Source organism: Marmota marmota, unplaced genomic scaffold (assembly GCF_001458135.2).
Source record: "Marmota marmota marmota unplaced genomic scaffold, marMar, whole genome shotgun sequence".
Classification (NCBI taxonomy): domain Eukaryota; kingdom Metazoa; phylum Chordata; class Mammalia; order Rodentia; family Sciuridae; genus Marmota; species Marmota marmota.
This window is the reverse complement of record NW_025999942.1, coordinates 12,051,035-12,078,670: the sequence shown is the minus strand read 5'-3', so window position 1 is coordinate 12,078,670 and position 27,636 is coordinate 12,051,035. Positions and strand designations below refer to the sequence as shown.

Below are 27,636 nucleotides of genomic sequence, written 5' to 3'. Positions count from 1 at the left end.
GTTCTCATGGACAAGTCACAGAGAACCACTAAGTTCTGCTTTATGAGCTGACTTAATTTTGTTGGTTTTGATATTTCCACATTTGGACTGGGTTTTTTTTTTTTTTTTTGGAATGCATCATCACACACAAAACAATGGGGATGTGTTCTTGGTCACAGGATCTGCTCAGGATTCTGGAGCTACATCTGAACACACACCTTGTACCCTTGTTTCATTCCTGGGGCTCTTTCATGGGAAAGGCCGAGTAAGGGTAGTGGGGAGAGGACAGGCTTAGTGGGGAGTTCAGTGGCGAGAAATGCCAGTGCATCTGCTTTTTGGGAACTTCCTTTACTCTGAGTGACTAAGTCCTTTAAATAACTGCACCAATCCACCCATTGCATGTTTTTTTTTTTTTCAAAACATTTCTTATTAAATTCTGCAGTTTCATGGAACCCTATTAGAATGGCTTCAAATAATAAAACAGAAGTGATTCTAGCAAGTGCTGATGAGAAGTGGGGAGTGGAATACATGGAATGCGGAATGCTGTGGGTAGCAAAGGTGGTGACCCCTGCATCAGTGGCCACAGAAGCTGGACAGCACCATGCCCACTGAGGGCTGCTGGCTCAAGCACCTGCGACCAGGCAATTTGCAGACTCTTGGGTGTTTCCACTCCTGGGCTCCTGTGAGCAATGCCATGACCTCCAGGAAGTGAGATGTTGGTGAGGGGGTTCATCCCCTGAGTCCCCAGGACTCTGTGCCCTTGGTGCTTCTGCTCTTACCTGACTGGGAGCCTCCACGTTGGTTTCCATGTGGCCCTGCACATCCTCCCCAGCTGCGGGCCAGGGACCCTTTCCTCAATACTCAGCCTGACCCTTTCCTGTGTCTTCTTAGTGATTACTATTCCAGCCGGTTGGGCTGACAGCTCACTGAGGTTGATGTGCACCTCGAGCACTTTGCATGGCCTGCTGGCCATTTTTGCATCCTCTCTGGAGTGGTGTCTATCTGAATTCATCCCCCATTCCTTATCAGGATTGAACACTGAGCTACATCCCCCATGCTTTTTAAAATTTTGAGACAGGGTCTCACTAAGTCACCCAGGCTGGCTTCAAACTTGCCATCCTCCTGCCTTGGCCTTCCGAGTGGCTGCAACAACTTTTTATTGCATATGGAAATTATATTTAAAAATATTCTCTGGGCTGGGATTGTGGCTCAGCGGTAGAGCACTCGCCTAGCATGGGTGGGACCCGGGTTCGATTCTCAGCACCGCATAAAAATAAAGGCATTGTGTTATGTCCATCTACACCTAAAAAAAATAAATATTAAAAAAAAAGAGTTTTAAAAAATAAATAAAATTATTCTCTGGTTTAGCTGAGCAGTGAGTGGAAAGTCAGGGAGTAGAATTTGTGTCTTAAAAAATAACATCAGATAGAACCTGCAGCGGCCTGCTGTCCTCCTCCACCTTCAGGGACAGAACACAGGCCTGGGGGCTAGAAGGCGGCCACCCTGGACTCCCTCTTCACCGGCTCTGGCTTCCTGGGGGTCGCTCCTCCCTGTGTGCAGGGTGCTGAGGGTGGGAGGAACTGCTACTGCAGCCCCCAGGACACACTGCTTCCCCAGGGGCCTGGGGACAGGGGTGCACCTTGCTGCTAGCCCAGGCTGGCCAAGAGCTGCAGATTCAGTGTGGAAAACTGAAGGAGCCCTCAGTCCCTGCCTCTGTCGTGATGCAAGCTCTTCACTCCATGCCGAGACCACATCCTTCCTGCCCTGCTGGGCCATGACCACTATAAATTCATCTCATTTCCTCCCCACTCGTTTCCAAGGCTGTGTCTGGGTGAGTCCATGGAGCAGGGTGCTTGGAAAGGGGAGGAAGGGTGGGCTGGGCGTAGGGACAGGGTTTTCCTGGGTTAGTGGATTAGGGATTTCTTCTTCTAGCGTCCAAGTCTGCCCTTCAGCAGTGTCTCTGGAATGTTCCTTCATGCTTTCACTTGTTGTGTGTGCAAATGCATGTGTGTACGTGTGTGGGGGGAGGGCAGGGGAGCAGCTTCAGCTTACCCCCGTGACCCGGCAGATGTGGCCAGCATCCCCTCTGGGTAGTTAGTTGATGGGTGGGATGCCCATGAGGACGTGAACCTTCAGGAAAGCAGGGGACAGTCAAAGTAAAGACCAGGTGGTGTGCTCGGGCTGGGGCTGAGGGGAACAGAGGATGGACACCTCCTGAGGAGGAGGATCACAAAGTTGGGAGCTGCTGGAGAACCCAGAAGACACGGAAGAATGGACTCTGGGTGGTCCAAAAGCGGAGAGCTGGGAGGCAAGAGGAGGGGGAACAGGGACCGAGGCTCCCCTGTGTGTCCAGCACCAGGCTGCTGTCCCTTTCCCAGCCCTGCCTGCCTGGGTCATTACACATGGTTTGGAAGCTGATGTCCTCTTGTCAATATAGCAAGACGGAGGACTCAAGAGAGAATATTCCAAACAAAGACAGCCTGTCCGTCTGTCCACACACTGGGAGATGAGGTGCACTTACAGATGCAGCTGGTGATCTCGCCTGGGTGGAGCCTGAGATCCAGTTAGGGAAACAGCTACCATTGTCAGGGAGGGGTGCTGCTCTCCCCTCCACCCAGGGAAGGGGTGCTGCTCTCCCTTCCACCCAGGCAAGGTGCGCTGCTCTCCCCTCCACCCAGGGAGGGGTGCTGCTCTTCCCTCCACCCAGGGAAGGGGCGCTGCTCTCCCCTCCACCCAGGGAAGGGGCACTGCTCTCCCCTCCACCCTGAGTCTCTGAGTGCCTTGGCTTTCTGTCTCATACCTGCTGGGGGACATGATCCCACATGTGCCTCTGATTTAAACCTGGCTCTGTTCCTTCCGGCCTGTGAACTGCTGGGCAGGCACTGAGCCTAGGCCTCTGCAGCCATGTGCTGGCCATGGGAAAGTGCACATCTCATGGGCTCTGTGGAGATCAGAGAAGGAATAAACCCCAGGGCCACACAGCTGGCCAACGGGAGCCTGGCGACATGGGTGATAGCAATCATACTGGGAACTTGAAGGAGACGTGGAGGGGACACCTTTTCACTTTCCACACACACTCTGGTTCCCTGGAATTTCTGTTCCTGTCCGCCAGTGGGCTGAAGAGGACAGGTGGAGACCTGCCCTCCTGTGGAGCTGCCTGAGCTCCTCCTGTGTACCTTAGACTGCTGCTGGGCCCTGGCCTGCATCTTCCTCAGGTCAGGATAGGGGAGAAACCCAGCCTTCATCCTCAGTTCCTAAAGGCGGAATCTCAAGCCGAGAAGCAGAGGGCCATTCTGCCCAGGGCCACAGCCAGGGCAGGGCTCTCTCTGTTCTGTCTGGTGCTTCAGGCAGTATGAGTCTGCCAGGCACCGTGGTGTGCTCCTGCTTATGGGCATGCATGTTTCTACCCCACAGGAGGCTTCCCTCCCATGGCTCAGGCCAGCAGGAGAGCTTTCTGGTAAGCATGGGGCCCACTTTTCAAGATGGGAGGTGGTGCTTCACTGAGTCCAGTGATACTTTTATTCCCCTGAGTACTCTGAGTCCTGCATACCTATGGGTTCCCTGGACCTTAGCTACTTCACAGTGTTCCCTGAGCCTTTGGTGATAGTGTTCCTACACGGGCTTCTTACCCACTGCTGTTCTGCTCCTGCCACTCCAGGGAGGACCTGAGCCCCAGGACCCTGCTCCAGGCTGCTCCTCAAGATGGCAAGTGTGCGCTGCCGGCTGGCCGGCTACCTGGAGGACCTGGAGGACTCAGACCTGAAGAAGTTCAAGATGCACCTGGAGGATTACCCTCCGCAGAAGGGCTGCACCCCACTCCCGCGGGGCCACACAGAGAGGGCTGACCACATGGATCTGGCCACACTCATGATCGACTTCAATGGGGAGGAGAAGGCCTGGGCCATGGCCGTGTGGATTTTCTCTGCGATCAACAGGAGAGACCTTTATGAGAAAGCTAGGAGGGAGCAGCCAGAGGCGGGTGAGTGGGCGAGGCTCTTCTTTTTTCTTTATTAGTCCTAATCAGTTATACCTGAGGAACGCTCTTCTTCAGTACTGGTGGAGTGTGCCCTGCCCAGCTCTGCCTCTTTCTCTCTTGAAGTCCAGTGGTGAGGACACTTGTGCTGTTGAGCAATTCACCTTCAGAACTGCTCACTTGCACAACAGACCCTCCTCATGCCATCCCGCATCTGGAAGCACCCTGCTTCTGTCTCCAGAGTTTTGCTGCCCGGGTTCCTCTACAGTGGGCTCAGGTGGCGGTGTCTTTTTTGTGACTGATTTATTTCACTTAGCCTGCCCTCCAGGCTCACCCATGCTGTAGGTTCCTCCTTTCCATTTATATATATATATAACCAGGAATTGAATCCAGGGCATTTAACCACTGGGCTACATCCCCAGCCCTTTAAAAAATGTTTTATTTTGAGACAGGGTCTTGCTAAGTTGCTTAGGGCCTTGCTAAATTGCTAAGCCTGCCTTTGAACTCGCGATCCTCCTGCCTCAGCTTCCACGCCTTTGGGGTTACAGGTGTGCACCACTGCGCCTGGCACACCTTCCTCCTTAGAGACTGAAGGGCGTCCGAGTCTCCTGCACAGACCGCATCTCATCCACACACCCAGCTGTCCCTGGACACTCGTGCTGCTTCCTCCTTGTCATCAGTGGCGTGAGCTTTGGTGCACAAAGTCCTCTTCCAGAGCCCCGTAGGAACTCTTTTGGGCGTATGCCTGGAAGTGGACTTAGGGACCCTGTGGTCACCCTGTGCTTGTTTTGGAGAGCCCCAGCACAGCTCTTTATAGCAGATGCAATTTTATATTCCCACAGATGGGACATGAGAGTCCCGATTTCTCCATATCCATTATTTTCCATTTTCAAAGCAGTAATCAGCCAAAGAAGCATGAGCTGGCATCTCATTGCAGTTTTTCTGTTTTTGTTTTTCTGCCTGCTGGGATCAAATCCTGGGCATCTGCATATGCTGGACATGGGCTGCCCGCTGAGCGGTGCCCGGCCCAGTCTGCAGTTGTCAGTGCCTCCCTGGGGTGCGAGTGCTGAGCACCTTCCTAGGGGCTAGTTGGCCATGTGCATTGCTTCTTTGGAGAAAGTCCTACTCACGTCCTTTTCTTTTTTTTTTTTAAAGTTATGATTCTAAATTTTTCTTTCTTCTCTTTTCAATTTTTACCTCATGTTCTTTTTATTTCACCTTTTTTTAGAGAGAGAGAGAGAGAGAGAGAGAGAGAGAATTTTAATATTTTTAATATTTATTTTTTAGTTTTCGGCGGACACAACATCTTTGTTTGTATGTGGTGCTGAGGATCGAACCAGGGCCGCACGCATGCCAGGCGAGCACGCTACCGCTTGAGCCACATCCCCAGCCCCTCACGTCCTTTTCTGTTGCTGGGTTTCCCTGTTAACTCACTGGGGTGCTTTCCACATGCTGACTTTGCCCTGTTAGATGAATGACTTGCGGTGCCTCTCCCCACCCTTTGGGTTTTGCCTTTTCCTGTTGATGGCATCCTTCGATACACAGAAGTTAGTGTTCTAAAGGAATTTTTTTGGCTTTTCCCTCTTTATTCCCTCCTGGAAGAGCTCTGAGAAGATCAGGAAGCAGTTTGCTTTTCCTGACTCCTTAAAGAGCCAATGCAGAGTTACCCAGCCCAGGAAGCTGCTCCCCTGGCCACCTCCTGGCCTTTGCCTGTTGGACCCAAGGCCTGCACCCTGCTCCTCAAGTCCAGCAGGAGTGTGCTTGGTTCAATGTCACTCATAGGGTCCACAAGCCAAAGCCCACCCCGACAGCTCAGGGGGAACTCTGTCCTCACAGAATGATGTCATTTGTGGGGAAAGCCTTTCCTATGGCTGCTACCTGGGGAACAGAAGCAGTGGCAGAACCGTCCTCAACCCCTGTGTACACACTGGGGGAGATGCTTCCTCCCAGCCTGGTGTGTGGCAGGAGGGCCAGTGACCTAGAAAGTCAGAGGATGACTTCAAGCCGTGGCAGTGAAAGGAGGGAGGGGGGCACTCAGCAGATAAGGAGCTGCGCAGCCAGGTGGCCACCGCAGGGGCAGAGTGGGGAGAGAAGGGAGGTAGGGAGGAGGTGCACAGGGTGACCCTGCAGACAGATCCATGACCACACAGTTCTGACTTAGAGTCACCCAGGGAGCTTTATAATGCTGACACACCCCTGGAGCCACACTGAAGGATGATGCTGCTCTGGAGTTCCCCAGGAGGCAGCTCCGTTGACTCTGTGGATGGTTCGAGAGCCCCATGGGGTGGTTTGTGGAGTTTCCCTGCTTCCTAGTGAGAGAGCTGAACCCCGACCTTCTGCTTGCCCCAGGCTCCTTCTGGCCAGAGTTGCAGCCAGGTAGAAAGGGAGGGGTGTTTGGCCAAAGTCTAGTTTTGTTTATTTATTTATTTTTGCAGGGGGTGGGTACCAGGGATTGAACCCAGAGGCACTTGACCACTGAGCCACATCCCCAGCCCTATTTTGTATTTTATTTAGAGACAGGGTCTCACTGAGCTGCTTAGTGCCTCACTGTTGCTGAGGCTGGCTTTGAACTTGTGATCCTCTTGCCTCAGCCTCCTGAGCTGCTGGGATTGCAGGTGTGCACCACTGCACCCGGCTCAAAGTCTAGTTCTTAGCTACCATGCCACGTTGGCTTCCACGTCAGGATTCTGAGTGGAAAAGTTAGAATCCTAGTTTGGAGTCTTTGGGCCAGGTCAAACTTGGGTAAGATTAGGGTGGGCCTGGGATGAGTTAAATGTGGGTTTGGTGACCTTGCCAATAGCGTTTGCTTTCTGAATGAGCACACAGGCTCTGAAGTCTTCCACTTTGCTCTCAGGTCCTGCCCACCTGTTGCTGTCCTAGGTAGTTCTCCTAGGCCAGCTTTTGTTTTACCAGGCCTCAATTTCTCCAGGAATAGCTACTTGGGGATGTCACCAGTGACTGTTCAGACCCCTGTGGGTACATATTGGAGCTTTGAATATAGGAGGGCAGCTGGGCCTCACCTCACACAGACAGCCATCACTGTGGGATCCCTGGAGTCAGCGTTATAAAGCTCCCTGGGTGAATCTAAGGTCAGCCAGGCTCTCAATGACTACATTAGAATGGAATCCAATGGGTCCTTCTTGTCCTGGAAGACCCAGAAGTCTAGATGTGAGAGCACAGGGTGTGGGTGAGGTGGACACAGGCCATGGCAGGCAGGGAAGGCTAGTCCCTGCTGCAGACCTTGAGGCCCTGGGCTGGCTTCCCTGTTGGACAGGTGGAGACTGGCTTGGCTGGTGCCTTGGCTGGTGCATCCCTGGGCCTGGGAGGGTGCTCTGAGGAGGACACTCTGAGGGTGGAGGCAGTGTGGGGCCCCAGGCTGGCAGGTGGGTGCAGTCCCATTTCAAAGCCGGAGCGCAGGAGGCTCCCACCTCGACTTGTGGCTGAGCACCCAGAGCCTGCAACCCCGAGCCTGGCCTCAGTCTGGGGGACATCTGGGGCGACCCTGACCTTGGCCACTGTTGGGCTGCTCTCAGCTGCTTCCTGAAGCCTGGCTTTTGACACTTCATGATTTCTTCCTCTGGTGTTCAGATAACGCTCATGTTTCCGGTCCCACTGTGGTGTGCCAGGAAGATAGCATCGAAGAGGAGTGGAAGAGTTTGCTGACCTGTCTTTCCAGAATCTCAGCTTGTAAAAAGAAGCATGGTAAGCCAAGGTGGCCTTCCACTAGGTTTCTGACCTGGGTCAGGGGCTGCACAGCTGGCCAGTCACGGTCCTGTTTGCTCCTGCTCCTTGTTTTGTTCTGCTTTTTGGCTCTGGGGATTGAATCCAGAGGTGCTCTCCCTTGAGCCACATCCCCAGTCCTTTTCTTTCCAAGTTGCTGAAGCTGATCCTCCTGCCTCGGCCTCTGGAGTAGCTGAGATTACAGGTGTGGCCAGTGCACCCCTCCTCTACTCCTTGGGATGCAAGAGCTGTCTTAGGAAATCCACTATCAGTCAAGGAAGCAGATGCAGGCTTGCCTGGCTCCTCATGGTCCCAGAGCCCAGGGAGGTGCTGAGGGATTCAAGGTCTAGGATGTAGGGAGGGAGTAAGATTAGAAAAGGAAGTGCTTTCTGGCTGGTGGCTGCACGCATAGTCTGGACCTCTGCTCAGTTGTGCTTGTGAGAGTGTAATGCTTCTGGGACCCTTCCCAGCAGGCCCCGGAGAAATGACATCTCCTCTGTCTCTGTCCCCATTGCCACTCCCTCTGGATCACAGGCCCATATTTTTCTTGTTGTTTTAAGGAATGCAGACGTGGATTTGCATCTAGACACATCTGAAATACAGTAGCTCGTGTGCTCATACCTGGGTTCCACACACACGTGGGAGGCACACTGCCTTCTGCTGGCAGCCGGTGCTCCCTGCCTTCCCGTCTTGCATCCGGGCAGCAGCCTCTGCGCCCCCTGCAAGGCGCGGCTCTGTTGGCGGCCTGACTTTCTGTCTCTCCAGGGCCTGATGACTTTTTGTCTCTGCCTAGATTACTGCAAGGAGTACCGGAGACACGTGAGGAGCAGGTTCCACTGCATTGAGGACAGGAACGCGCGCCTGGGCGAGAGCGTGGACCTCAACAGGCGCTACACGCGGCTGCGGCTGGTCAAGGAGTACCCGAGCCAGCAGGAGCGGGAGCAGGAGCTGCTGGCCATCGGCGGGACCAAGACGTGGGACAGGCCCATGAGCCCCATCAGGCTGGAGCAGCTGTTCGAGCCCAACGACCAGCATTCAGAGCCTGTGCACACTGTGGTATTCCAGGGAGCTGCAGGCATCGGGAAAACGATCCTGGCCAGAAAGATTATGTTGGACTGGGCATCCGGAAAGCTCTTCCAGGACAAGTTTGACTATCTGTTCTACATTCACTGTCGCGAGGTAAGCCTGGTGACCCCGAGGAGCCTGGGGGACCTGATCGTCAGCTGCTGCCCTGACCCGAATCCACCTGTGCACAAGATCATGCGCAAGCCATCCAGGGTCCTCTTCCTCATGGATGGCTTCGACGAGCTGCAGGGAGCCTTTGACGAGCACTTAGGTGTGGTCTGCACCGACTGGCAGAAGGCCGAGCCGGGGGACGTCCTCCTGAGCAGCCTCATCAGGAAGAAGCTGCTGCCCGAGGCCTCTCTGCTGATCACAACAAGGCCTGTGGCCCTGGAGAAACTGCAGCACCTGCTGGACCACCCTCGGCATGTGGAGATCCTGGGTTTCTCCGAGGCCAGGAGGAAGGAGTATTTCTTCAAGTACTTCTCCACCGAGGCGCAAGCCAGTGAGGCCTTCAGGCTGATCCAGGAGAATGAGATCCTGTTCACCATGTGCTTCATTCCGCTGGTCTGCTGGATCGTGTGCACCGGGCTGAAGCAGCAGATGGAGAGTGGGAAGGGCCTGGCTCAGACGTCCAAGACCACGACGGCCGTGTATGTCTTCTTCCTCTCCAGCCTGCTGCACTCCCGCGGTGGCGGCCAGGAGCAGCACCTCTCCGCCCACCTCCGGAGCCTCTGCTCTCTGGCTGCGGACGGAATCTGGAACCAGAAGATCCTCTTTGAGGAGTGTGACCTGAGGGACCATGGCCTGCAGGAGGTGGACGTGTCGGCCTTCCTGAGGATGAATCTGTTCCAGAAGGAGGTGGACTGCGAGAAGCTCTACAGCTTCATCCATATGACCTTCCAGGAGTTCTTTGCGGCCATGTACTACCTGCTGGAGGAGGAGGAAGAGGAGGAGGCGGGCAGGGAGAGGGGCGTGCCCACTCGGCATCTGGAACTTCCAGACCGAGATGTCAGGGTGCTGCTGGAGAACTATGGCAAGTTTGAGAAGGGATACCTGATCTTCGTGGTGCGCTTCCTCTTCGGCCTTGTGAACCAGGAGAGGGCCTCGTACTTGGAGAAAAAACTGAGCTGCAAGATCTCTCAGCAAGTCAGGGTGGAGCTGCTGAAATGGATTGAAGCCAAAGCCAAGGCCAAGAAGCTGCAGGTGCAGCCCAGCCAGCTGGAGCTGTTCTACTGCCTGTACGAGATGCAGGAGGAGGGCTTCGTGCAGCGGGCCCTGGACCACTTCCCCAAAATGGAGATCAGCCTCTCCACCAGAATGGACCATGTGGTTTCTTCCTTCTGTATCAAGAACTGTCGTTGTGTGGAGAAACTCTCCCTGGGGTTTCTGCACAACTTGCCCAAGGAGGAGGAGGAAGAGGAGGAGGAGAGCAGACATCTCCCCACCAGCCAGCGAGTCCTCCTGGATCCTCATGCTGCCTATTCTCACAGGTAAGGAGACAGGTTCCAGCAGGAGGCAGAATGTGCCTCTGCTTTCTGGCTCCTTTTCATGGTATTTCTTCCTCTCCTCTCTTTTTAACTATCCTGCAAGTGCCATATAATGATGTCACTGGTGCTCATTTCTGTCAGACCCTTTCGTTATCAGAGATTGACTTTTGGTTGGTGGATAAAACCAAAGACAAAGAAAACTCATAAAACAAGAAACAAGTGTTTGGAAACATGCCAGTTCAATAGGGTGGATACAGAATTGCATGGAAGTGTTTATAAACTTCAATTGCTGCTAATCTACTTGGTGCATTGTCTTCGTCTATTTTGTGCTGCTATATTAGAATGCCTGAGGCTGGGACATTTGCAAAGAACAAAGGTTTATTAATTATAGTTCTGGAGACTGGGAAGTCCTAGACCTATGGGCCTACCCCTGGAGAGGAACTTTGTGCTACATCATCCCTTGGGGGAAGGTGGAAGAGCAAGAGAGGGTGTATGCACATGAGGGTGCAAGAAGTGAGACCTCAGCCCCCTTCCTTCTGTAATGGTGGTAGTCTATGTGAGGATGGAGCCCCTGTGACCAGAGCATTCCTACCAGGCTCCTCTGTCCAGCACACGCTTTGGGGCACACATCCAAAGTACAGCATTCATGGCAGGTGGTCAGTGCCTGAGGGGCAGAACAACCCTGAGAGTTGGGGTCCAGAAACACAGAGGAGCAGGGCAAGGTGCTGCACACCTGTGGCCCCAGTGACCTGGGAGATTGAGGTCAGCCTCAGTGACTCAGTAAGACCCTGTCTCCAAATAAAAATGAAGGGCTGGGGACATAGCTCAGTTGGTAGAGCGCTTGCCTCACATGCACAAGGCCCTGGGTTCCATCCCAAGCACTAAAAAGAAAAGAAAAGAAAAGGGCTGGAATGTAGCTCAGTGGCAAAGTGACCCGAGTTCAATCTCCAAGACCAAGCCCCCTAAAACAAACTAGTAACGCAGAGGACAGGGGGACCTAGAGTGGTGGAGGGGAGGTCAGTGGAGGCAGGGAAGCCAGGCTGCCTTGGAGGCTTGGTCCTGTGTGTTGGGGGGGCGGGCAGGGACTGGCAGGGGCAGAAAGAGTACAGTCTCCATGTGCAGAAAGAGCACAAGCGATCGCCGGGTGGCATGGCTGCGTGGACAGCCCTAGGGTGAGTCGTGGGGGCAGGGCAGGGAGGGCGGAGCCTCCTTTGAGGCTCTGCCTTGGCTTTAGATTTATTTTAAACTGGAGAATAATGGAGAGAGATAGATGATAAATAGATAAGTGACTGATAGGGACAGACACACAGACAGGCGGATGGCTTATTTGGTGGGGCTGGGGATCAAACCCAGGGCCTTGCTCATGCTAAGCATATGCTCGGACACTGAGCTGCCCCAGGCCCTGATGTTTTGACGGCGTTGATTGGCATACCCATAATTCACCAGTGCACACATATTTGGTGGTGAGAGTGCTAAAGTCCATTTTATCGATTTTAACATGCACAAAAATTTGTTATCGACTGTGGTCCTCAGGCTGTGCCACAGGCAACCAAAGCTCATCCCTGCCCCACTTGCTGAAGCTTCGCCTCCTTTCACAGGCCAGCCCTTTCCCCTGTCCCCATCCCTGCTAGCAAACACTGCTGTCCCTTCCTGGGACGTTGACTCTTAGATTCTCCCTTGTGCTTTGGCATTAGGATGTCACCCAAAGCAGCCCTTGGGGGCTGGCCAGGGAGCTGAAGCCAGTCGCCCTGTACTACCCGGAGGTCCTCGGGTCATTTCACTTCTGAAGTCCCTTCTGTGTGACTGAAGGCACCATCTATGGACCAAGAAACGGGCCCTCGTCGGCACCAAGCGTGCCGCCCTTGCTCTTGGACGTCCAGAGCATCGGCAGCAAGCCCATTTCTGTTGTTGACAAGCCGCCCGGTGTCTCCTATTGGGTGCAGATGGGCAGATGCCTGAGGGAGGCTGTCCCTTGCCGTGGAAGGCTTGCCCAGGGCAGGCAGGCTGTGGGCAGCTGGAGGGCGCCGGGCGTCCATTCTTTGTGGCAGAGGTCTTCCCAGTGCCCCGCCCTCTGCATTCCTCCTGAGCCATCTGGGCCTTCCCAGCCCTGGGACCTCCTATGAACCAGCCAGGCATCTCTGGTTCTGCTCCTGACTTTAGAAACCAGTCTTCCTTCTCTCCCTCTCCCTTCCGACTTCTAGGCTGGTGAGCTGCTCTCTCACGTCCAGCTTTTGCCGGGGCCTCTTCTCGGTGCTGAGCAGCAATCAGTGCCTGACTGAGCTGGACCTCAGCGACAACACCCTGGGGGACCCAGGCACGAGGGTGCTCTGCGAGGCTCTCCAGCAGCCGGGCTGCAACATCCAGAGGCTGTGGTGAGTGCCCCTTGCTCCTCGAGGGAGGGGCAGGCCTGCAGGGACGCTGGGGCTGTCCTCAGCTGCCTGGCAAAGCCCACAGGCCCGACTTTATCTCCCGGCCAGGCCAAAGGTCAGCAGGCTGGCTTTTCCTGAGGCCTCTCGCCTGGGCGCGGAAGTCGCTGTTTTGTCCCTGTCTTCACACTCTCCCTATTGGGTCTGTGGCCTTTCCCTGACAGGACACCAGTTAGAGGTCCACACCAATGACCTCCTTCCACTTACCACTGGTGGGAAGACCCTCCTTCCAAATGCACGTCTATTCTGTGGTCCTCCTGTCCATTGCAAGAGGCCAGGAGGACAGCCGGGGCAGTTTTGGATGGGGGAGGACTGGGGAGGAAATGAGAAGAAAGTGAGTTCTTGGTGGCAAACAAAAAGGCCATGTCTTTTACTCTCTCCTGTGTCCTCGTGGCCAGGCTCATCGAGGAGAGCCAGAGTTTCATTACGCATGGTCACGGTTAGCTGAGTTAGGCCACCTGGATGTTCTGCATAGACTGAAATGTCCTGGGGACTCTCCTGTGGCTTTGCTAGGAAGTTCCACTGTCCGCCAGAGCTGAGTCAGATTCACATGTCTGAGTGCAGCTGGGTTCCCTGCCCTCTGCAGCTCCAGGTCAGCACGTGCCCCTGCGCTACATGAAAAGCTGCATGTCCACAGTGAGGCCTGCTTCTTCTTCTTTTTGGAGGGTGGGGTGGGTAAAAAGTGTTTCCCAGGCTGGTCTTGAGCCCCTGGAGACCTTCCCACCTCAACCTCCCGTGTGGCTGGGACTGCAGGTCTGTGCCACTGTGCCCAGCTCCTGCGGCCACCTCTCATGCTCCTCACACCCACCCGACCCTGGCCTCATCCATTTCACCTACTGTACAGCCACTGTCCCCTTTCCTGGTTCTTACCAGCCCAACTCCAGCAACCCTGTACACCTGCTGGTCATTTCAGTGGCCTCTTGGTCCTCTGGGTCAGTCTTGCTGCTCTCTTTGCAACACCTGGACACACATCTACAGAGAGCCTGTAGGCTGTTTGGTCTCTCCATCTGCTCATGCCCCCGCCCATCTGTCCTGCATGCAGGAGATGGGATTGTTCACAAGTCCTACCTTGGCTGTGTCTTCCCATGCCTGAATCTCTTGCCACTCTTTTCATAAATTAGAAGCCTCCTCTTGCCCCAGGGTTCTGCTTGCTGACCTTGCACCCTTGGTTCTTGAGCTTCACCCCAAGGCCCTCTCCTTGCCTCTCCTCTGGGTTCCCCACGTGATTCTAGGGGGTGAGACACAGACAGGGATAAGGAGATGCCTGTGGATAAGGAGAGACCCAGCTGTCTATGTGCTTGCCGTTGGTATAAAGATGGGGACAGAAAGGAAGGTGCCCCAGATGTTCCTGCTCCCACAACAGGGACAAATTGTTGTTGTTGGGGGAGATGGCAGTGGGGAAATGTGTATGTGTGTGTATAGTGGTAAAAGTTTTCTGTTGCTACAACAAAATACTCGAGGCTGGGTATTTTAGAAAGAAAAGCAGCTTATTTGGCTCACAGATTTGGAGACTAAAAGCCCAAACAGCCTGGTGCCAGTCTTGGGGAGGGTCTCTTGGTGGATGGCATCATGATGGGAGTGTGTGCCAGAGGGAGAGATCATGGTGAGTTTGGAAACTGGAGAGTGGGGAGGGGCTGGGCTCACTCATTTACGACACCCTCTTGTGAGGACTAACTGGGGTGCCAGGAAGATGATGCTAGTCTCTTTGGAGGCCAGCACCCTGGTGACCTCATCACCTGCACTCGGCCCAACCTCTTGAAGGTCCCACCACCTCCTGATATCACCACGCTGAGCCCAAGCCCCTGACATGTGAGCCGTGGGGGATGGGTCACATCCACACCCAGGGAGGCCATTGAGAACCAGGCCCTCTGCTTTAGTGTCTCTCCTCCGGGTAAATGGAGCACTGTGATTAAATCGTCACGAGAACAGGGGAGAAAAGCTGGCAAAGACAGCGAGGCCACTGCTGGGGCGCTGCTGTGGGGACGTGGTGCCGAGCTGGACCCAGTGCTGCCTCTCCATGGCCAGCTGCCCGACACCCACCCTGTAGAGTTGGCCTCCTGGTGCCAGGGCTGGATTTAGGAGCTCTGGGTGGATGGCATTCCCACGAGGGCCTGGCACATTCCCCTCGCACTGGAGAACCCAGGGCCTCCTGGTTCACACAGCAAGTGCACACTGGGTGGACAGCCAGGAAGGGACAGTTAACCTGCCCTCTGACCACGTGACAGGAGCCCGAGGGAAGCAGAGGAGGAGGTTTGTTTTGGCTCTACTTCCAGAGGTCTCGGTCTGGCGCTGCTGCTCTGGGCCTGGGGTGGGACAGCCACTCAGGTGGGGCATGTGTGGAGTCCACTCACCACGGTGGCTGGGACCTGAGGAGATACAGGAGTAGGGCCAGGGTCCCCGTGTCCCTTTCCAGGGCCTGTCCCGTGACCTCTCTCCTTCCCCAGGCTTCACCCCAAAGGCTCCACCGCCTCTAGGGCACACTGGGGGCAGATGGCCATGCCTACTGCACACAGGCCTTGGGGACAGCCCAGAGCCCACCGTGACCGGAGCCACATCATGACACCTCTTGCCTCCGTCTTGCTGCAGGCTGGGGCGCTGTGGCCTTTCCCATCTGTGCTGCTTCGACATCTCCTTGGTGCTGAGCAGCAACCAGAAGCTGGTGGAGCTGGACCTGAGTGACAACGCCCTGGGAGACTTTGGGGTCCGGCTTCTGTGTGTGGGCCTGAAGCACATACTCTGCTGTCTGCAGAAACTCTGGTGGGTCTGGGCGCGCCGGGCAGCTCTGCCCGTGGGGGTGCCTGGCAGCTCCTGAGCATTGAGCCGCAGGAGCTGGTGCTTCACAGTGAGAGTGGCCGGGCTGCTCGGAGGACCCAGGTGTCTTCTGTGGGTGCTGTCAACCATCCAGTCGGGGCTTGGGAGAGCCGGTGGAAGCCCTGGTGGGGCATGAAGAAATGGTGGGGCCAGCCAAGGCCCGTAAGGCCACTGTGGGGTGTGCAGAAAGAGTGTGGGACTTCATGGGGAGCTCTCAGATAGATAGAAAACCCATGCCAAAGTGTGACGCTTCCTGACACTGGAGGGAGACTTGCATTCTGGAGAAGAGAGCACTCGGGAGGGTGGGGCCAGTTCACGATGGAGACGCGGGACAAAGGAAAGCAAGCCAGCACTCCAGTGTTGTGGAGGGGTGAAGTGAGCCTTGGGCACTGGTGGGGGCCAAGGCGGCACAGTCCCATTGGGAAGCTGTGTGGCAGTTCCCCAAACAGAATGACCCCTTGAGCCAGCAGCTCTACTCAGAGGCTCAGGCACAGGCCCACAAAGAAACGCAGCAGGCATCTGGGAGTGACCCACCGCAGGTGTCCCCTGGTGGAAGGGGCCACCGGCCTTTGGGCCCACGTGCAGGCTGAGCTAAGCCAGGGGCAGGGCCGCACTGCACGACCCCACAGGAAGCCTGGGAGAGTTAACAAGGTGGGGAGGCCAGGGGAGGGATGTGAAGGTGCCCAGCTGCGGTTCAGTCTATGGAAAGAGCTCCAGGCATGGGTGGCCGTGGCTGCAGGAGACTGTGCACGGGCGTATGCCATTGACTCGTGCAGCTAGAATGGCGAAGTGGTCAACTTTATCCTACTTTGCCACCTTGGCATCAGCCCAGGGGCCAGGGAGGTGTCACAGTGCTGGATGGGCTTGGAAGGGCTTGCTTGTTACCACAGCGGGAGGTCAGGCTCCCGCGGAGGGTGGGGCACGCGGGCGGTCAGGTGCTCCCCCTGGAGGGGCCAGCTGGAGAGCCACAGACTTTCTCCTCTCCTTGAAAGGTTGGTCAGTTGCTGCCTCACCTCAGCATGCTGCCAGGACCTCGCGGCCGCGCTGAGCGCCAGTCGCTCCTTGACTAGACTCTACATTGGAGAGAACGCCCTGGGCGACTCAGGAGTCGGGACTCTCTGCGAGGCCATTGGACATCCACAGTGCAGCCTGCAGAAGCTGGGGTAAGGCTGCCTCCAGCCCCAGGCAGAACGTGGTGGTGACCCCAGAGAGGGAGGCCGCTGGGCTTAGGGAAGAGAACCAAACAGCCGTGGCAGAGTGTCCGGCAGGGGTCGCCCTTCCTGTCCACTCCACAGTCCACCAATCATGGACTTAACCAGCTGCAGACCAAACCTATCTGAAAAAATAGGTCTGTACTGAACATAAACACAGGTTTCCCTTGTCATCGTTCCCTAAACAGTGCAGTGTCACAGCTGCATCGTGTGCATTCCATCAGGGATGGTAAGTAACACTGAGGGGAGTCCAAGAGGGTGTGCCGGCCATAAGCGCATTCTGCACTACTCTGTGGGCATGTGAGCACCTGCTGACTCTGATGCCACAGGGCGGGGGGATGGGCGGAGCCACCTACCCCCCCCCCCCCCCGTCCCCCAGGATACCAGGGTCAGCTGGGTTGCTGCTAATGAGGCCAGTGTTTGCTAATTTGTGGTTATTGGCATTCCTAAAGTTAGAAGAGACTTTAGAGAAGGTGCAGCCCAATTCCCACTGAATGAGGAAGCTCTAGAGTTGGCCTGAGTTCACCTGTTCTAGGTGAGGACACCTGCAGGCATGCAAGTGACTGCAGCAGTGTGGCCTCAGCACAAAGCGTGTCTCCCCATGCAGCACCTCCTCTGGTTCCCTGTCCTGGTTCCTGTCCTCCTCCCCAGGGCTCTGAGAAGCAACTTAGTCCTGCCCCTGGGCTGCTCTCACCCTCGTCTTATTTTGCGCCGACATTGCTAAATCCCCACCTGGGACACAGCTCAGCATCTTTACCCACCCAGTCACGCTCTCCCAGGGGGGCTGGCTTGCTGAGGGTCCTTAGAAAGGCGCCTCAGACAGGAAGTTGGGGGCCTCCTTCCTTCCATGAGCTCTGCTTTTGCTGGCCAACTCCCTGCTTGTCTTGGGTTTTTGGCAGCCATGTCAGGCTTTCGAGACTGGATTTCTGCAGTAAATAAGAATACAGAATACCGATTAATAATCCCATACTTTCCATATATCCCTGCATGGTTTTCTCAGTTGGGCTCATAAAAATGACACAAAGTAGTTATAGGAGTCGCCAACATTTTCTTTTCTTTGGGGCATTGGAGATTAACACCAGGGATGCTTTACCATGGAGCTACAATTAATTTTTAATTCATTTAAAAATTTTTAAAAATTAATTTTGATTAAATATTTTTAAAATTTCTTGAAACAGGGTCTCATTGAGTTGCTTGGGGCCTTTCTAAATTGCTGAGGCTGTCCTTGAACTCGCAATCCTCCTGCCTCAACCTCCTTGGTCTCTGGGGCTACAGGTGTGTGCACCACCAAGGCCAAGTAGAGGAGGCAGTGAGGCTCTGGGCACAGCCTGTGCCTGAGGATGCTGGGGAGAGGTGGTGAAGCTCCCCGCACACACACTGACATCATTTCCTGTGCCCTTGCTGCCTGGTGGAGTGTTGCTGTGGGGCTCTACGGGGGCCTCCGCGTCCAGCTCTCAACCCGCACTGGGCTCACGTGGACCTTTCTTTTGACCCATCATCTAGGCCTGTTTGAATCATTTTTTTTGGGGGGGGGGAAACTGGGGATTGACTCAGGGGCACTGGACCACTGAGCCACATCCCAGCCCTATTTTGTATTTTATTTAGAGACAGGGTCTCACTGAGCTGTTTAGTGCCTCACTGTTGCTGAGTCTGGCTTTGGACTTGCGATCCTCCTGCCTCAACCTCCTGAGCTTCTGGGATTACAGGCATGTGCCACTGCACTCAGCTGAACCTTGATTCTGTTGGTATGTTGTGTAAAGACAAGCAAACAGTAGGCATCTTTGTTCACATTACTGACATAAAGTTGGCCAGATCAGCATTCAGGGCAACATATAGTAAGAAGGGTTTTTGAGGAGCACTCCGTCAGTGCAGTCAACCACAGTCTGCATCAGGAGGCCTGGCCCTCCCTTGACCGCCAACCCCAGAGCTCTCCTTCCTGGAGGACAGCTGCACGCAGAGCTTCAGCACTGTGCTCTGCTGCTCTTGGTTGTTCAAGGTGTGATTTGGCCCCTTTATTTTACAAGTAAACAATGTCTGTCTTCGCAAACATCCTCAAAGGGAGAGGATGACAGATACAGATAAGAGGCAAACAAAAGTGGCCTCATGGGGTCGCACTGCTTCTCTGCCCACCTTCTGTGAAGACTTCCTGCACAAGCCACATCAGAGCAGGTGCTGGATCAGGTGTGGCATGAGCTGTGAGAAGAACAGGGACCAGCACTCCGGGCAAAGCCTACAGAGGAGAGGCCCCCATGACCCTGACCTCTGTGCCCAGCTGACTAAGTTGCTCAGGGCCTTGCTAAGTTACTGAGGCTGGCCTCAAAGTTGCTGTCCTCCTGCCTCAGCCTCCCCTGTTGCTGGGATCACAGGTATGTGCCTCCGCACCCGGGTCATACACATGTAAGTCTCTAGAGGTGGATTCCTTAGGTGGACTCAGGGAGTTGGGACTTCCAGACACCTGTGTTTTATTAGGTATAGCCAGATTTTCTCCTCTTGAACTTCAGGCCTTAATCTGTAGCTTACATGTTGTGTCCCCTGTCCCTCACCTCCCCAGTGTCACAAAAGCATAACACAGAGAGTATTTGCAAAACATGATTAATCATCAGAATGGCCCTCCCCCTCTTTGAACTGATCCTGCTGGATTGGGATTCTGCTGGGACCTGCCAGCCAGTGAACACCGGGAAGCTCTAAGCTGCCTTTACTTTTAGTTCCGTCCTTTTATTTCTTCTTCTTATTTTTGGTTTCCTTAACGTCACACCAAGGAAACTTGATAGCCTGCAAAAATGACAGTATTGAGCCTTTCCTCAGAATCCTCAAAAAGGTTTTGCGAAAGTAGGATGAGGTTGCATGCTTGGTCACTAAATATGAGCCTCTGGACCAGCCCCGGCCCCATTTCTGCCCCCTCCCGGCGACACTGAGCTGGTGTTAGTGCTGGAGCTGGCCTGGGCTCACTCTCCTGCTCCTCTGGTCTCTTCTTAGGTGACGTGGTTGTCCCTTCTCCTCTTTATTCTCAGCTGTGAAGGCCCCACTTATACTTTATTTGATAAAAAATTTTAGTTGTAAATGGGCACAATACCTTTATTTTACTTATTTGTTTTTATGTGGTGCTGAGGATCCAACCCAGGGCCTCAGACATGCTAGGCAAGTGCTCTACCACTGGGCCACAACCCAAGTCCCCCACTTATTCTTAAGCAATTACTCTGATCCTCATTTTTTTTCCATGGTAAGTTTAGGGATAAGAGAAACACCATGTTGAGTTTTAATAATTCAATAGGATGATTCCATTCAGCGTCATCACCCCACAGTGAGGTACCTAACAAATACCCCACCAGTGTTAGCTCTTCAGTCTTCATTGTGAGATGCTCTTGTGAGTTGAGGCCCAACAGACTAACCCCCCGCAGTGCCTGGCAAGGATTCTGTGCTCAGTGGACACAGGGTGAGCTGGATGTGGGGAGACCGAGACGCCCCGTTGGTGCGCCCTCTAGTCAGGGGATTTGTTGTTTGACTGTGCAAACCTGTCGCGGTGCACACCCACCTGCCAGCTTCCAGCGTCCTTCCAGCTGCAGTACTGGGTCCCTGGCCATGCCCAGCCCTGAATGCCAGTGTCTTCACAGACTTCCTGCTGCTTGCTCACTGCTGCCCTTCCTGGGCAGGGCCCCTTCCCCTCCTTTGGCACTGCCCATCTCTGCTAGTGAGCCTCGTGTCCCTTCTGTGTGCGGTCATCGAGGACCTGATGGTGGTCCTTCCTGGAGGAGGGAGTAGGCCACTCAGCGCCTGTCAGTCTGCTGGTCCAGGCATCACTTCCCCTCCATCCCACGTCCTTGTTTTTCTCACTCCAATTCTCCCTCGACTAGGGAAATAGAGATGAGCTGGTGACAGGACTTCTTGTCATCTTGGTCATATGTTCACGCACACTATTGGAACGACTCCTTCTGTTTCTGTTGTGCATGATTTTAGAGACCAAAGGGCTTAAAATGTGCCCTTGCCGAGAACTCTGGTCAGGGGCACTGTTACCGCACGAGACGTTCTTGTTCATGGCCATTCACTGCAGACTGAGTGGCCTTTGTGTGATGCCCGTGTGCCTTCATGAACTCCCGAGCAGGAAGGACACAGCTGTCTGTCTCAGAGCCCTCACGGTCTTGTTGGGTGAGAGCTCAACTTGACCCAAAGGGAGAACATCAAACTCCTCACCCCTTGGTTCTAATGCAAACCAAGATTTACACTTTGAGAATCCCTTTCCTGGGAAGGAGGAAGAAGGAATGGACAGCAGGGATGACAGATAGGGAGGTCCAAGAGGACTGGGAAGTCCTTAACCTGAGCTTGGCACCGAAGGCTGTCAGGGACCTCGCCCTGTCTCCTACCACCTTGCTATGTCGGCCATGTTGAATTACTAGGTGAGAGACCAGTGTCTGCCCTTGGAGAAAGGCACACGATTCCCTGAGGCTCGGATTTCTATCTGCAAAAGGTGTGGAACAGTTATGTCTGCACCAGAGTCACTCAGGCAGGCCCCTGAGGTGTTGGGGCTGTCATCAGGAGCTGCTGGAGTGTTTTCCTGGTTGGAGTGCTGCTGGGTGCTTGAGGCAGGAGGAATCTGCAAGGAAGTGCAGTGTGGTGGGGTATGGGATCCTTCACTTTTCCTCTCCCTCCCTGCAGAACATCTGTGGAGAGCTGCCTGCCTGTGGGATGCCCCTTAGACTGCCCTCAAGGTGAAGGGCAGAGCTGCTCAGATGGCTGCTGGGATGTCTGGGATGGGCGCCCGCTGAGGGCTCACTCTGCTCTTTCTGCAGGTTGGTGAACTCTGGCCTCACATCCTCTTGCTGCTCAGCTCTGTCCTCCGTGCTCAGAACAAACCGGAGCCTCACACACCTGTACCTGCGTGGCAATGCTCTTGGGGACGCTGGCATCAAGCTCCTCTGTGAGGGGCTCCTGCTTCCCAGCTGCAGGCTGCAGTTGTTGGAGTGAGTCCTCTGCTCCCTCAGGTGGTGTGGGGGTGGTCCCTGGTGGGAAGGGCCTGAGGCGTTGAATCTGAGAGGCCAGGAGTCACAGATGTGGCTATGACAGAGTCTCGGGACAGCAGGTGTTTTCAAGATGGTGTAAAGCCAAGTCGAGTTCCTTGCACCACAGTCCTCTGTGCAGCTGGCAGGCAGGGACAGAGTGGTGCTTGCAGTTTATGGAAATCTGGGGCAGACACAGCCTCTGGGCATGACAGCTTAAGAAACTTCCCTTACTAATTGGTGGGCACAGTCCAGTAGCCTCGAGTGTCCTCCCCTTTAAAGAAGACAGGAAGATGACCTTTGGCACATATGGCTGCACCACACTAGTTAGCCCTGGGAGTTTTCTGGGTCTGAAATGGGGCAGGCTCCGACCCTGGGTCCCTGGGGGGATGACCTGGGCGTGTCCTTGAATCACTCCTTCTTGCAGACTGGACAACTGCAGCCTCACCTCACACTGCTGCTGGCATCTTTCCAGGATCCTGACCTCCAACCGGAGCCTGCAGAAGCTGAGCCTGGGTAACAATGACCTTGGCGACCTGGGGGTCATGATGCTCTGTGAGGTCCTGAAGCAGCAGGGCTGTTTCCTCCGGAGCCTACAGTGAGTGCTCTGCAGAGGAGCCACCCAAACCCCGCTCTCCAGAGGCACTGGCTCTCAGGGTTAGGTTGGGCCTGGCCCCATGCCTTTACTGGGGTACACAGGAAATGGGCTGCCCAGTCAATAGCATCCAGAGATTCAGAGCACCCAGGTACAGTCAGTGCGAGAAGGCTTTCCACCCAGCGTCCTGGGGGAAGCCAGTCTGTTGACAGTGGCCGACGGTGCTCTGCAGAACCAGGAGGATCTCTGACGGCAAGCGTCCTAGCATAGTGGACTGCTGTCCTGGCTCTGAGGATTTTTAAGTGAAAAAGGGGAGAAATTCCACGACACTCAGCAGGAGGGACCTCAACCCGCCGTCTTCTGCTGTGCCTCAGTGGTGGGCATCAGCTCTGTGGCCGGAGCTTGCAGAGCGTCTCCCAGCTTCTTAGAGCCACAGCTGTTGGGGGTCCGCATTCTGTCCTTGGGCCTCTCTCTGCTCTCTTGGCTTCCCTCACCCTCCTGACCGGTAGGTGTTGGATAGTCAAGTCTCGATCCCGGGCCTAACTTTTGTTACTCACACTTTCTCCCTTATTTTAATGTCCAGTCTCTGGCTTCACCAAGGATGTGCTGTGTCCTTAGGTTACCTCTATGAATTCCATGTCTGGATGCTTCTCTGATCCCTCTGCTTGGCGGTTTAATGTGCTCCTCGACTCCCTCATCGAAATCCAAACTCCTGCTCCTCCTCTCTGTCTTCGACCAGCTCCATCCCAGTTGCAGTCAAGACCAACTTACTCCTAACTGCTCAGTCCAGAGTAGTCTGGTGCTGACCTTAACAGCTCTTCTTTCTTAAACCTCCATCTAACCAATCAGCTTGTCCTGTGAGATCTGCTTCCATGGGATGTCCACTCCCTGGCCTCCTCTTGGTGGCTTTATGTCACTGTCTGGTCACTGTCACCTCTGGTCTGGGTTGTAGGATGCATTCTGAAATGCCATGTCTGCACTGCTCCTTGGGTAGCACACACAGTGAGCTGCTGGATGTGAGACAGTTCTTCTCACTCTTGCCAGGTGCTCTAGTGACTTCCTGTCACATTCACAGTGGGGGAGGGGACTGCAAACTCTTGGTGGCTCTGAGCCCCTTCTGCCAGCGGCAGCTGCTTCTGATGCTCATGCTGCTTCCATTGCGGTGGTCTCCTTTCGGGTTTGCCAGAGCACAGCCATCTCTGGACCTTTGCTGGTGCTGTCCCTGTGCCTGGAGTTCTGCCCCTTCCAGTTCCCACTTGCCTGCTCCCACACACCCCTACCTGATCTGCACGAGGCTTTGTACTGAAAGCAGCCAGCTGCCCTTGCCGCTTCTCATTCTCCTCCACAGTGGCGCACCCCTTCCATGCTGTGTCATTTTCTTGCTGGTTCATTCTCTATGTCTTTTCCCCACAACACATATTCCACGAGTCCAGGGACTCCTGTCCACAGCTTGTTCCCAGGCTGAGCCCGCCAGGATGCAGGTTGGAATCAACAATGGCTGGTCAGCGCTGCACCCTTGTGGGGATGCAGTGGGACACTTCTCCACGTTCCCAGGAAAGACAGGTGTAGGGACAGAGGGCGGGACTGCTCAGGATGAAGCTGGGGACATTGTTATTTGTGTGTCACTGATGCAGCCCTGAGGGACATTCATGACCTGGCCTGGGGACAGGCTCAGAACAGCCTGGGGAATTCACAGATGCGAGGAGCCTGTCTCCCTCAGCCCCAGCCTCATAACAAAACCAGGCGGGTGACATAACAGCTGGAGCTTGTTTCTCACAGTCTGGAAGCTGGAAAGTCCCAGATCAAGGTCTGGCTAGTTCCGAAGCTGGTGGGGCTTTTCCCTTATTTGTAGATAGCTTCCTTTTTATGATGTGCTTACGGTGGTTGGCGGGTGGTGGGCGGGAGAGAGGAGTTGGGATAGATGCTCTGGAGTCTGTCCTGCAAGGCCATCGACCATTGTGAGGGCCCCATTTGTGACTTCATCTGTCTCTAACCACCTCCAAAAAACCCCATCTCGCCTTGGGGGTCAGGGCTTCATGGGTTTGAAGGCAGATGCTTAGTGTGTGACACCACCAACCAGAGCCTGCTGGAATGAGGTGGGACAGATGGTTCCAAGAGAAGCTATGAAAGACTGGGAGGTGCTCACATCAGAGACCACCTCCGTGGTGTCCCCGCACTGCAAGGCAGATGTAGGGATCCCAATTAAGTGAGTGTCGCGGAAAACGCAAGACCACTGAGAAGATCTGAGCCCAGACAGGACGCTGGTGATGCAGAGGGACAGGTGTGAGCCCAATCTGGCCGTGAGGGTTTCCGTGTGGTTGTGTTTATTAAGGCCTTCCTCCTTCAGGCCACAGTGCAGTGCCTACAGACATATGAAACGCAGTGTCTAACACAACCTGTTGACATAGGAGTGGGCAGCCGAGAGGTGACCTGCTAGACCTGGCAGTGGACACGTGGTCATCATGCAGTCTTCTTCACCTTCACCTGTGTTTGAAGAGGCCAAACATGAAGGTTCAGAATAGAGCAGTCTGTACTGGTTACTCCAGCTACTCAGGAGGCTGAGGCCACAGGATCCTCAAGTCCAGGAGTCTGAGGCCAGCCTGAGCAACATAGGGAGACACTTCTCAGAAACAAACACTTCAGAAGCCAGCTCTGCACTCAGAGCATAGAGGCATGTAGGGTTCAAGGTTTGAGGAGATGAGTTTTTCTCCAGCACTGGGGGTGGACCCCAAGGTGCTCTACCCCTAAGCTTCACCCCTAGTCCTTTTTATCTTTTTATTTTGAGACAGAGTCTTCCCAAGTGACCCAGTCTGTCCCAGAACTTGGTATCCTCCTGGCTCGGCCTCCTGAGTTGCTGGGATCACAGGTGTATGACTGGCTGGGAGATGAGAATCTTAAGGCTAAAAACTGAGTGTTCTGAGTACAACCTAATAGTTTCTGTTTGCCTTTACAGGTTGTGTGAGATGTATTTCAATTATGAGACAAAATGTGCATTAGAAATGCTCCAGGAAGAAAGGCCAGAGTTGACCATCATCTTTGAGCCTTCATGGTAGGGGTGGACACAGGCCCGCCAGACACTGGATTCTTTGGTTCCACCACCCAGCTGTGCACAGGTGAGGTGAGCCCTCCTGTGCCCAGAGTCACCTCCACATGATCAGTGTCACAGCCAGGGTGACCAAAAGCGCCCTCATGGAGGGAACCGAGGCCATTCATTCCCCTGGACAGTGCGGTTCTCAGTGCCACCACAGGTGCAGATGTTCCTGATGGACTCAACAGAGTCACCTCATTCAGTAAACACGTTCTCTTCCTTTTCCTCTTCCTGCCCCCAAGTGTCCCCTCCCCATCTTCCCTTCTCACTCTGTTTACTTTTGCCAAAGTCTCCATCCCCCTGTTTGTACTAAGTGTGTGTTACACAGAACTACCTATGTGCTATGTGGAATTTTGTGGCAGCTACTTATTTATTTTTAATTTTGTAACAGTTTTCTAAGAAAAGTAATTCATGTTTATTTTAGCTAGTTGAAAATTGAGAAATATATAAAACCTTCTGGTTATTAAATTGATTGTTTAATTCCAAAAAGTACCCAGAAATCTTTTGAATTATTCATCTAAACTACTAAAGATTGATTGCTGTGTGCATTTAAATATCTCTTTGCAAAGTGACTCAACTGTGGTTGGTGGAAACCGAGTCACCTTACTCTAGCTCTGCGGGTGGAATGTCAGCTCTGTGTGGCAGGGTGGAATGGCACAGGGCACAGAAGTGAACACAGGGCATGTCTCTCACCTGGGCTGTCTTGGATTTGTCCTGACAGAAGAGCAGTCCCTCTGGTGTGCTCACACAGCATAGGGTGTAGGGTGGAGCAAGTGCTTCTGTGAGCCTGGGCGGTGTTGGAGCACACATATTGCTAGAAATGGAAATCCCACTTCCTCATTCAATGAGCCACCCAGGCCTTGGCTACTCAAAGCGACGTGTTGACGAACATAGGTTGTGCAAGAATGTAAATCAATCTCATGATTGCACACACGCTTTTCAGATAAGCTGTTTTTTTTTAAAAAATAGCAAGACCCTCTAGAGGAAACTGTGTGCCAATGTGTTAGTCAGCTTTTCATTGCTGTGACCGAAATACCCAACAAGAATAACCTAGAGGAGGAAAAGTTCATTTGGCTCATGGTTTTAGAAGTTCAGTCTATGGTCAGCTGACTCCATAGCTCTGGGCCCAGGGGAGGCAGAATGGCATGGTAGAGGGGCAGGGAAGGAGCCATGGGGACAAGACCTAATCCCTAAGTGCACGCTTCCAGTGAGCCTGCTCCTTCAGTCACACTCCACCCGCGTTCAGGGACCACCCCATACAGTGGTCCTTTCATTATTAATCCAGAAAACAGTTCAATGCACTGATTAGGTCACAGATCTCATAATCTAGTCAACCATCTCACCTCTGAACATTCCTGTGTTAAGGAGATTTTGGGGGGACATCTCATATCCAAACCATATACCTAGCTATTTGGGAGACTGAGGCAGAGGATCATATGTTCAAGGCTGGCCTGGGCAACTGAGACTCTGTCTCAAAGTGAAAAATAAAAAGGGCTGGAGTGGCTCAGTGGTAGAACGCTTGCTTAGCACAGGTGAGGCACTGGGTTCGATCCCTAGCACTTCATAAATAGTGAAGGCGGCTGTGCGGCTGACATGCCAGTGCAGACTTTCTCTAGTCTAGGACTTTCAAGTAACTCTTATCTGCATATTTGCTTTCTGCATCTTGGTTAAATGCTGCAGATTGCCTCCTTGCCACAGACCCTTCGAAATGCTGAATAAAAAGTGTGACTCAAATACATGCATGGAGATGGAGAACACCGCAGAGCAGAAGAGGTGGTGCAGAGACGAGGGCTGCTGCTCTTTCACACGTGGACGCAGAGAGTTGATCACGTGCAAGTTGAGGGTTGAATCATGGACACTAGAGGTTGGAAAGGTCAGGAAGTCGGGCAATAGAGGCAGGTTGGAACGAGCTCTGAGGTCCCAGCCCAGGAGGGAGACTTGGTGCACAGCCATTTACACTGTTTATGACCAGCCAGAAGAGGAGAGGCTGCAGATTCCCAGCACAGAGAAGCAGTGAGCACTTGGGGAAAGGAAATGTGAGTGATCTGACGGGATCGTCACCATGGTACATCCCTCGGACATGCGTGAGTGTGCACACACAGTACCTGTCAGTGACAGAGCCTTGCTAGGAGCAGCCCCTCATACAAACTAAACGCACACAGCCCATGGGAACTTGGAGCATGAGAAACTAAGACCTGCTTTATGAGTGTAAGAGTTTGTCCCTCAGTGGCTGAGAGGAATCCCTGGACACAGAGCCCATGGCGGGACACCAGAGGAGGGAGGGAGGGAG

At 54.0% G+C, this 27,636-nt stretch overlaps 1 protein-coding gene across 4 annotated transcripts; it reads left to right on the top strand.

The window, feature by feature from the left end:
* The first annotated feature begins 1,721 nt into the window (after positions 1–1,721).
* Nlrp3 (NLR family pyrin domain containing 3) lies at positions 1,722–25,835 on the top strand. 4 transcript variants are annotated; one of them, XM_048801335.1, is made up of 11 exons: positions 1,722–1,810; positions 3,394–3,436; positions 3,638–3,958; positions 7,541–7,654; positions 8,466–10,227; positions 12,426–12,596; positions 15,237–15,407; positions 16,454–16,624; positions 21,457–21,627; positions 22,091–22,179; positions 25,212–25,835. In XM_048801335.1, exons 3-11 carry the CDS (start codon positions 3,682–3,684, stop codon positions 25,253–25,255), a joined length of 2,970 nt encoding a protein of 989 aa, XP_048657292.1. In that variant the 5' UTR covers positions 1,722–1,810; positions 3,394–3,436; positions 3,638–3,681; the 3' UTR covers positions 25,256–25,835. The 4 variants fall into 4 exon arrangements, with proteins under 4 accessions (XP_048657292.1, XP_048657291.1, XP_048657293.1 ...); XM_048801334.1 differs by having other exon boundaries at positions 22,091–22,261; XM_048801336.1 differs by lacking the exon at positions 22,091–22,179.
* The last annotated feature ends 1,801 nt before the right edge of the window (positions 25,836–27,636 follow it).